This window comes from Pinus tabuliformis, chromosome 2_1 (genome assembly GCF_031772625.1).
Source record: "Pinus tabuliformis cultivar Carrire ecotype Pingquan chromosome 2_1, CPIR1, whole genome shotgun sequence".
Lineage (NCBI taxonomy): Eukaryota > Viridiplantae > Streptophyta > Pinopsida > Pinales > Pinaceae > Pinus > Pinus tabuliformis.
In genome coordinates this window covers 612,546,823-612,558,620 of record NC_142299.1, presented here as the reverse complement: position 1 = coordinate 612,558,620, position 11,798 = coordinate 612,546,823, and the positions used below count along the sequence as shown (strand labels likewise).

At 33.7% G+C, this 11,798-nt stretch overlaps 1 protein-coding gene across 1 annotated transcript; it reads right to left on the bottom strand.

Moving 5' to 3' along the window:
* Positions 1-2,495: 2,495 nt before the first annotated feature.
* LOC149202000 (uncharacterized) lies at positions 2,496-3,722 on the bottom strand. Its single transcript, XM_089401433.1, has one exon. It carries the CDS (start codon positions 3,720-3,722, stop codon positions 2,496-2,498), a length of 1,227 nt encoding a protein of 408 aa, XP_089257559.1.
* Between the last annotated feature and the right edge of the window lie 8,076 nt (positions 3,723-11,798).

The window sequence follows — 11,798 nt, the reverse complement described above, 5'->3', positions numbered from 1 at the left end:
TATGCCTAATGATTTTAATGGATGTTAAGTGTCAATGATCAACTAATTCTAATGGATGTTTAATATAAAAACTAATCTCTAAGAAGTAAGAAAAGGAAATGCACTTCAACTAACTTAATTTGCATAAAATCAAATCAAAAACTTGAATGGTTAGTCTAATCTAGGCCGACACTATGGATATGAAAAGTAGAGCATTATTCTAGATACAATTGTATTCATTAATAAGATGAAATTGAAATCATTTCCTATCCTATTCTTGAAAACTCTTGACCAATTCTTGAAAACTCTTGACGTTCTTGAAATGATTTAAGCAATTGAGTATACATTAGATATGATATAAGAAAGCAACATAAAAGCATGGAAAGGAAAACTTGCAGCTACTATATGATCTAATGCCTCTTAGGCAACCCAAATTGGAAGAACTACCTTCTTGGACTTGTTGATCATGAGACTACACAATAGATGAAATCTTAATCTAAAAAGCATGACAAAAGAATAAGGAAAGAAACTAAATCACTATTTATTCTTAATGCCTCAAGCGACCAATATTGGAAAATAGTTGAATGTTACCTTCTTGAGAAGCTCTTTGGAAAACATAGGGTTAAACAGTGAATGTAAAGCTGAATCTAAGAAAGCATTTTAAAGACACGTGAAAGAAAACTAAGTCACTGTATGCTCTAATGCTTCAAACAATCCAATTTTAGAAAATAGATAAAACACTACTTTCTTGACATGCTCTTACAAAACATAAAATTACATAGTGAGGTAAATCTACATTTGAAAAATAAAATAACATTTGGAATGGAAAGCTAAACTATTTGCATGAATCAAAGTAAAACAAACTAATTATATTAAAAATCTACAAAGGGATGCACATGGTTGATGGGGGCCCTTCCATTGTCCAATAGCATCCCAACTCGCAAAAGTCACATTCTAAAATTCAATAATAGAAAAGAACCTTCTTGATTGATAAACTCACAATTTTACACAATGGAAATCTACACTCCTAATCTCATTATATCAATAGCTCTTCACTTTACACCCCATTCCATCTCAAGCCTTGTTACAAAACACTCTATAATTATTTCTCTTCTTTTCCTCCTTTTACCCCCTTTGATAGGAGAAAACTTCCCCTATTTATACAAAAAGATGAGAAGTTATCTCATTAATGAGAGTCCATGAATGTCTCTCTATATCTATAGAGTTACAATCAAAATAGGAAATGATAAGACACATGTCTTACTAGAGTTTCAATATAAATAGGAAATGAGACGCATATCCTTATGATCCAAAGATCTTCTCCACTCAAACTCGAATTTGGTTTTGGGAGGCCACATAAAGGTCTTTTAGAAACTTCCATTTTACCTACACATGACAACAATCTCATCCCACTTTTTAGGTATAAGCATATGCACATTATTTTCTAATTTTTAACCATAAATTCATTTAGAAATGCTAAGAATTAATAAAGTTTGGAAAAACATAAATGTGACCCAATAATGATAATGGTAAGGTAAATGTAATGAAATGGAGGTAAATGTAATGAAATAGAGGTGGAATACAAGTGAAAATGTAATGGAAGTGAATGAAAATTTCAAGGCCCAACATACCCCCCAACTGAAGCTATTGCATGTCCTCATGCAATCTATTACATTAATTCTTTTTTATCCTTGAGAATTGGCCTAACTTTGCATGATATCATTTGATAACTTCATACTTCTGCAAAGTCTTTTAGTTGAATTGCAACATGGTTGGTTCTTGTGTTACAACCATGTTTTGTTGTTGCATTCATTTTTTATCTTTGAAATTTGGATAATGATAATTTGATTATTGTTGCAAAGTATATCTTTATTGGATTGCATAATAGTTGGTCCTTGTGTGACAACCATGATTGTGTTTGTATCCAATTATCTTTTTAGTACTTTTCACAAGCCTTTGTATGCTCATAACAATAATGTAATAGTTAATATCTTTTGAAAGTATGTGGGCTTTTGAATGTTATATGAATACGGAAAAATATGAAAATGAATGTATTTCCCCCCAACTGATGATATTGGCAATTTTATGAGATGAGGAAGGGAAATGTTTTTAATGGATACCAGGAAAATGTTTTCCCATCAAAGTTCAGTGCAAGACTTTATTTTTCAAATGAAATATTATGAATTGAATACATTCTTCTACCTTGCATGCCTCGATTTCACTCAATTGAGGCAGTTCTACATCTGCGTGTACACACAGATTACGAAGAATTCTCACGACAGCAATACCCCGCAACGGGTCATCTCGCTTAGAGCTCACCATCAAAGTTAGTTGATCTTGCCCCAGCATAGTTTTCATCATCAGTTGGCAGTTGTATTTATTATTAACTGAAAGCAAAACTAGGGCTTCTCCTACTCCGGTGACGAGCGCTCCTTTTCTTCATTATTATGAGTCTCCGCCAATAAAAACATAGAGAAGAGATTACCTAAAACTGCCTCACGGATCATTATACCGTCCTATGTTTTACCAAGAGCCTTTAACATGTTCATGGACATAATTAGGTGACCATGCTTGAATATTTCCCTGTGTTGAAGAATGCCCCACAAATTGCATATGCACTCTGGGTTTATCTTCATCCCCTTCATTCTAAGAGATTCATATTTTTCCCCGAGCTTTTTGAGCAGCTCCAGAGCATATGGTACCCTCTCTATTGGCATTGAGGGTGCGTTGGGATTTAATTTAATGATTCCTATAATTTTGGGAAGTAGGTCATTGATGATGTGTTTGGTTATAGGGTGGTATTCGACCGCTAGAAGTATCCGCAACCCCAACACACTGAAATTGTCGTAGTCTGTGACATCGTACCCACTTGAATCTTTTTTAATAGTGTCGCTGTCATACAACAAAGATCCAACTGACTCAATAAAGCTTTTGTCAGACATCACTGGATTGTTATTCTGGGTTATCTCCACCATATTTAACACAATCCCTACAACCGTTTTTCGAATTTCTTTCTGGTCCTGACAATTCAACATCTGGATTAACCTCTGCACCACCTCTTGCTTCGCTTCTATAGCACTTAATGTTTGTTTCCTATTTTCTTCTACTTTGGTTGTAATCGTAAACATGATTTGAGCTTCTACTTTGGTTGTAATCGTAGACATGATTTGAGCCCCCCTCAGTTGTTCGTTGTCATCGCTAGATAACAACAGATCTACACTGTATTGCACAAATTCCATTCCCAGACCATACAAAATGCTTCCTTTGATGCACTGGGAATATGTCTCAGAGAAAAGAGAATAAATCTCGAAGTTGGACTCCCTACTATCTCTATTATCGACGAAGTGATATTTCAATCGCAGCTTTGAAAACAAATATGGTTTCAGGAATTTCCAGCAGGCTTTCTGAAGTAGATATAGAAACGCGTCGGCTAGGGACAGCCCATAGAAAATATTAAGAGCCGATTTCCTATTCTTGGTACTGTTGTCTAAAACTACACTGTAGATTTGCTTGCAAAGACGAAATAGAGACAACAAAATGCATACTAAACCTGACAGCCATTGCAGACATAAAAACCATCTGCTCACGTTTTTGGCTTTGAACAGCCCACAGATACAACTAACCAGTGGAACCTCTGACTTGTTTGACGTGGTCTTATCTTGCCACATGAGCTCCCGGCTTCGTTTGACGATGCGAGTACCTTCAATGAATGATATAATGGTCACGAACCAGAAATCTATCATTTCTATAGATGTCGCGAAGCCTCCAAGGATGACGACCGTGGCCCAGATGAAGTCCAAGTGTGCAAGACTGCTGCCGGACTTTTCTAGAATGGCGAGCCTGATGGCGAATAGAGTAATTATCTCCTTGGGAGGTGCGAACTTAGTAATTATCTCCTCGGGAGGTGTCAGGTGCTTGCTCACACTTGCATGATTCCCCCCTCTAAATTAGCGTTTGTAGGTGATGCCATTGGGGACGGCTGGTTGCGGATCCTCAATCAACCAATGAAAAGGTATCGAAAATCTTATCTTGGCAAATTTTATCCGTCTTGGTTTCAGCGAGGGATGGATATACAGTCTCTTCTTCCTATCCATAACTGATCCTGTAATCTCAACTTGCTCGGCATCATTTACACTCATAATGCCCACTGAGGAGTTGAAGGGATCTTGATGCATTATAGTACTTGATGTTAATGGATGATTAGCTATGTGTGATGTGACCTGATTAAAAGTAAAGCTATATCCACAATGGGAATATGAAATCACACACCTAGTAACTAAACTAAACTAGAGTATTTGATTCTAATCCATTTAACATGTGGTGAAACAAATAATATTTATATCACACACCTAGTAACTAAACTAAACAAGAGTATTTGATTCTAATCTACTTAACACGTGGTGAAACAAATAATATTTAAATAAATATATTATTTTTTATTTGAAACTCAAAACCTATTCAAATACTTTTCACATCATTTGTTAAATCACGTATAACTCTAAAAATATTTTCTTGAAATAAAATCTTATCTATTCATTTATTAAAAAATCAAAATTCCCCAATTTCAATATAGTAATATTGATATCATTAATGTAAATAATATATAATTAAAAATGTAAAAACTTGAAATATTTTATTTTAAATTAATAATTTAATTTTAAAATTATATTTGAAATAAAATTAAATATATTGATTATTTTTTTTTATAAAATGAAAATATTTAAAATATAAAATATAAAATACAATAAAATTATAATACATCAATTTATTAAAATTATTGTAATCGATATAATTCATTTATGTAATCTAAATTCAAAATTATATTATATCAACTTGATTAAGAATGAAGTTAAATATTTCATCACAATATCTTATTGTCACATTCAAAGAACTTTAAACAAGAAACTTATCAATAGGATAAAGAAGTTGTGAAGTCTGCACCTTGTTTAAAAGTTGGGTTTATGAATTTTTTTGTTAAGTAATTTAATTTCAATTATCAGAGCATGACTTCAAAGTTTATAATGTATTATAAGCGCTAAGTGTATGGGATGAGATTTTAAATTACAATTTTTTATAATATGTGAATGATTGTTTGTTTTTCTTGGTTTTTTTTTCTTAATATTTCACTAATGTTTGGTATTGGCCTTGTTAGATAGTAGTTTGGTTAAGGTTTATCTATGGACGTAATTTTGACTTGACTAGTTTATATGTGTGTTTTACCATGGGATGAGTAATGTATTTAGTATTGAGTAGTTCGCCAACCACTATTTTTGGAATTGGAATGTTTATACTCTAATAATGACCAAGTATGGAGATAGAGTATCAGATAAATCTTAGCCTTTGTCTTTCATATTTTTCCTCTCTAGTCATTGGGGTTTGTCTCAATATTGGTATTTTATATGTTTCTTTCCTCTTTTAGTCATTCTCTCCATCGACTTCTTTGTGTTTCAACTTTTCAATTATACAAGTTGATAATGTTTGTCTCTAGAGGCCAAACATTAAGAAAATCTTCGCCACTATTTAGAAATCTCAGTGTGATTTCTGATTAGTTTTGGTATTTTGCTAGCTACTCCTTCCCTTGGTTCAATCACTCCAAAAAAAATTAATGATAATTCGGTGACTATAAAGGCTTTGAACTATAGTGAAAATTAGTAGAAAATTATCACAGAGAAGACATGTTTGCACCTTGGTTCCAAGGCTAGTATTTACTTTCCTTCTTTGGTCTCTGAATCAAGAGACGCTATAGAGTGTGAGATGAAAGTATATTGAGAAAGTGATATAGAGAACAAGTGTGAGGATGCCTGAGAAGTGTTGAGTTTACAAAGTAAAGGAAGTTGAGTAAGTTCTCATAGAAGCTGAGAGAGCTTATTGAATCAAAGGAGATTTCCTCAGACATAGTGCTAATGTCATATATTTCTGAGTTGTAGAGGTAGGCCAAAGTTCTAAGTTTGAAAATCCCATCAAAGATAGAACTCCTGGTTATAGCAGGTGGGTGTTTGCACTTATATGAAGTTGCTGCCTCTAGGAAAGTTGGTAATTGATGATTTGAAGGGGTTGGGGCCTCTTGTGAGTAGGTGATCACAAATAATTAATGTAATTAGAGTTCATGTTTTTTATTCACATCATAATATAAAACAAGCTTTGGTGGTTGTTATCACTCAAAATTTTTCCTTCGCTGTGGAAGGAAACTCACTGAGGAAACCTTTAGACCGCTTTGAGATTGAAAGTTGGCACTTTAATTCGAAGAGGGATTTATCCTTAAACTGCTACTGAAGGTCACTTTAGCAGCATGTCATTAAGCTCATTGGCCAAATTTGATTGGTAGTACATGGAATTGTATTGTAAAGGGAAAAAAGGGATCATTGGGCATGGAGTCTTTGACATAAAAAAAAATGCTAGCCACGAGGTACATAAACAACTCTAAGAAACGATAGATAGGCTATAACTTCTTAGAAAAATTATCATCAAGAGATGGAGGAATATTGTGAAAAATAAACGTTCATAATAAAGTACTATTACTTCTTTATATTAAAAAGAATCTTATTAGTCTTTTTGGGTCCTACCTACTCCTACTACTGAGATGGGTAAAGGATTATAATGAATGATGGAGGCTGGGTAGACAACTAATGAGTTAACATCTTCCCTACGATATTGAATTAGGAGCTAGCCCCTTTACAATTACTTACATTTACTCCTTACAATGACTTACGATTACACCTTACAATTCCTGGCATTTAGTCCTTAGAAGACTTAACTATGTCCCTGTTTAGGGGAGTTGAAAACACTTGGAAATAAATAGGTTCTTCCCACAACACCTATGCAACCATCCTCACACTTTGGTCTCCTGATGAGAGTTGGGACTTCCTGTAAAACCCTAGCTTGAAGAGGGAAGCGCACAACCTCAATATAACCCATAAATAAGATAGAAAAGAACAATCAAAATGAAGAGCCTGAGGGCCAGCTTAGTTTCTTGTTCCTCACCTACTTATAAAAGCAAGCTTTTGGCCTTGCTCTACTCACCCTCTTAATTACTTTGGGGGTCGGAGGACGAGTAAAAGCCCTCTAAAGACCAGAGAAAGGGTGAGGAGAGAAGCACATGTGGTGATGCAAATAATAGGGAGCCTTTCCAGAATAGAAAAACCATCCTTGCAGATCCTGGTTTTAAGGCGGCCAAGTAAAAAGTTGACTTTATGGAAGCTTTGGAGGCCCTACAAAAAGATATTACTGCAGTAAGAAATGGTGCAAGTAGCAATGACATTAGCTGTAGAGTAAGGCTCTTTCTTTCCTTATGAGCATAAGTTCCAAAACACACACTGACTATGTATGTAAAACCTTGTTGGAAGTTTTATAGGCTTTCTTACTTTCTTAGCCCATAGAGAGTAAGTTCCATCTTAAGTTGTTCTATGGTATATCACCTTTAGATACTCTCTTAGTCCATGCATCTATCTTTCTTATGATTGACTTTATTGAGTAAAGTAGCTCAACCGATTAGCTAAGTGGGTTAGACCATTATTCACTAAACCAAGAAGTTTATTAAGTGGAAAACACAAATAAGAATTTGAATAACTTGAATATGAGCATTCACTAAGGATTCTAATCCATTTTACTTTATCCAAGCACTAAATACTTACTAGTCAAGATGCGTAGCTAAATGAGAAATTAAGCACAGTAAGAGGAACAAACAGGAAATCAATCACACATGAATCTTTGAAACTGCATATGTAACACTACAAATAGCCAATATATTAATATCAAGGTCCACACAAAGTTCTCCTTTATCACAAAATTTCCATTTTTTTGTCTTTCACCACACTGAAACTACGATATCACAAACTTCACGAGCGCTACAAAATCTTAGTACTAACACTATGGTCAAGTGAACACTTTCACTCACATTTAATTTGTAAGCATTTTTCCTTTTTAATCATTAAATCAACAGTAACAAATTATGTGTCAGCGCGCCCCAAATATGTTTAAAACTTAGAATACCAAATTACATTAAGTTGCCCAAGAAACTTGAATTGTGGTAACAACCAACTCCAACGGGGATGTTGTCACCTTGGGAGGTAGCAAGAACCCTTGAAGACCAAATGCCTAGTCTATTGAGTTGCTCCCAAACTCTGAGACCAACAACCTGTATGTGTTCTTTACTGAAATTAAACTGCAACTATAATCTGAAACTAAAATTGTACATGTTGCACACTGAATTTTGAAACTACTAAAAATTGAAACTCAAAGTTGCTACAAAACATGCTTAGGATCTTATTGGCACTCCAACCTACCCTAAACTGTTGAAAAATGTTGGATCAAATAATACAAAAATGTCAATAGAACTAGTCAAGTAGTTGTGCAATAATGTAAGTCCTTGATTGTGCTTAAATATATTCAAAACTAGACAATTTGATGACAATGAAAAGTGATTTAGACTTCGTCTTTACAATGAAAGCATCGCTGAAAACAAAAGTTGAAGAAACCTTCCATATAGACAACTACGAGATCATAAAAGTCATGTTCTATTTGATGAATCTCAATGTATTTTGTGACTAGAATATTATGCTTGGACTATTCATATGTGCTCTCTTTATCACAGGTCCATTGCTCCAATTGCAAATTATCAAACTCACGTTCAAAAAAAAGCTTTCTTGAATGATGACAATTGAAGGTAACACTACCTCCTCCTTCTTTGACTGAAAAAGGTTTTGAAAAGGCTAACTCTGATATTGGAAATCCCAGGACTTTATTTGAATCTCTAAACTTTCGAGATCTTTTTCAAGTTTCTCAGTAAATGCTTCTAAGAAATTAGTTTTATCCTCGAAACTACATTTGCATGACTTTAAATAAATAGGTAATAATTTTGAGAAAGCTTCGTCAAATTGATTATCATCAAACATATCCTAGTATTCTTTAAAATTTTTAATAGAAATAGGTTCTGCCACATACCCTATCATTATCATTCATAAGGAAACTAGATCGGTACTTTAAGTTCTGAATACTTTGAATATCAGAGTTGCCATGAATACTTTGATCGCTAGATCTTCAACTTTTCCTTGGTTGTGGAAGGAAACTCACTAAGGAAACCTTCTGAGTGATAACTAAATGATTTACAATTGAATTTATAACTACATAAGATAAAAGCATAAAATGTAAATAATTGATTCACCCTTTCTCTCAGTAATTTCTAGCTCCCAAATATATTGTCAACAACCAAACAACCTCTACACATAGCTTAGTACATCCATATTTATATCCATGAATAGACACTTACGTCAGTTTGTCTCTATTGATTTGACCAATATCTTAGAACATCCAAATTTATATCCATGAATAGACACTTATGTCAGTTTGTCTCAATTGATTTGACCAAATTAACTTGGTCATATGACTTAATAGAAGATTCGGCTTACAACACATTCTTTAATGAGTTGACTTACCGATAACATTCTTATTGTGCACAACCTTAGGTACCTTCTTCTACATTTTTAAGCAATTCTCTTAATATAGGTGCATTAGTAATAGCACTAGGTGAAGGTTAAATGAAAATTGAAATATTTAGAGTGAAATCGTTGGAAGAAGAAGTGTTTTCCTCTAATATTATTTTTAAAGGTTAATGAAAATTGAAATGTGATGACTACTTAGAGTGGAACAATTGAGAGAAGAAGTGTTTTCTTCTAGTATTCCTTTTTACCAGGTTTCAAGATATAGGTGCAATGTAATCATCCATGAGTTTGTGTCAACATTATAGTTTCCGAAAAAGTATCACTCTTCTTTCTCTAAATTGTGGGAGATTTTAAATATTTGGCTTTTTACAGTCCTAAAATGCAAGGTAAGAATTCTTTGGCCTTTCATATTCACTAAAATGCATGCCAATATCATATAAATGCCTATGGAGGTGAACGTTGTATGTATCCCATAAATTTCTTAAGAAATAAGATAAGATATTTTGTCTTGTGGATAATGTGGAGGTGAACCCTGTCTGTATCCCATAAATTTCTTAAGAAATAAGATAAGATATTTTTGTACCGTGGATAAATTGAAATTCTGAGTGTTATGTTCTCTGCAATTTTTAACTTTCTATACATCTAGACTAGCCTTATCAACAATAATTGTTTCCAAAATCTAGATGAAAATTGAAAATGATTCATCAATAAAAAAAGTGTATTTTTTTAATAGCTAGAGGTTGGGTCACAATTCATAATTGGTTATCATGGAGCAATATGAAGTAGTACTACTCTCCTTCAGAACTAGGAACAAGAGAAGGTAGGTATTTATAGGTGATTTGGAATATTGGATAGCAGACAGTAGACTGCGTGAAACGGAGAAGAAAGAAGGACATGGAGCTAGAGAATTGCATCGCTGGATAAAATTGCTAAAAGGTGTCCATTGGAGTAACAACCATTTATGTCCCTATAAATGCACCGCCTGGTGAATTATAATACCATAAGAAACTTTAAGATTAGAAAATTAGTGACATGGTAGATTTTGAAGCCTTTCCCGGAGAAAAAACCTCAATTATTTTAAATTTTGGATAAGCGAAAATAATTCATTCCATGGAGTAAATTTGACCACATTAATATAAAAAATGTGCATCTAGTCGAGCTAAATGCAGTCAGGGATTAATACATGTCTTAACGGTCTGGGTCATTACGGTTAGTACTCAAAATCTATAAGTCTCTAAAATGGATAATTCTAGAAGATCAGTCTCCTTCAGAGAGCTTGAAGCTGAAGAACAAGCTGAAGAAAACCCATTAAGAGATATGTTTGCTTCATCATCTAAAAGGGTTATAAATTCTGCAGAACTTGAATATTTTGAAAGTCAGCCTGCACCTAAGTGGTGTCTGCCCAGTATCTCCTCATCAGAAGTATATGCTGACTTATCTATGTTTCATCTTAAAGTTGTAACTAGAATATCTATCAAAGAAAGTATTAGCCAAATATAATAGAACTTAGGTTCTGTACAAACACTTTCTCTTCTTGATACTAAGAAACTTCAGGCTGAAGCCAAAAGACTGTGAACCAAATATTTTCATCTTGTTAGAACAACCACACTAGATTTTTATTCTTTGTTGGGAGAATGGAGAACTGCAGGATAGAGGGTGTTTGTGTGTCTAAAACAATCACGAGTTTGAATTGCAATATTATTTCTCTTTTTCTTCATATCAAACCCTGTTGTTTGAATTTGTAGTTGTAAAATATCCTTGATGTGCTCATCAAATGTATATATAGAAAAGTTGGGATAGCAATCAAAGTATACTGGTCCACTTGATAATGGAGCAACCATTCCTCCTATCAATGAATATGAATACTTGTTAAGTGTCAGATCTCTAACTGTGACAAGGAAAAAAGTACTCAATCCTCTATGGACTAAGGGATTGATCCCTACCGTTATGCACCCCAGATGCAAATATTTGGTTCCCAGTCATTTGGCATCAGCATGAAGTTTCTTAGTGTCAAGAAGAGAAGGTGTTTGTACAAAATTTGAGTTCTCTTGTATTTGACTAGTACTTTCTTTGATAGATATTCTAGTTACAGCTTTAAGATGGAGCATAGATAAGTCAACATATACTTCTGATGAGGAGATACTGGGCAGAAACCACTTAGGTGCAGTCTGACTTTCAATATAATCAAGTTCTGTAGAATATATAACCCTTTTAGATGATGAAGCAAACATATCTCTTCATGGGTTTTCTTCAACTTGTTCTTTAGCATCAAGCTCTCTAAAAGAGACTGATCTTCTAGAATGATCCATTTTAGAGACTTATAAATTTTGAGTACTAACCGTAATGAACCAGATGTTACTGGCTCTGATACCAATTTTTTGC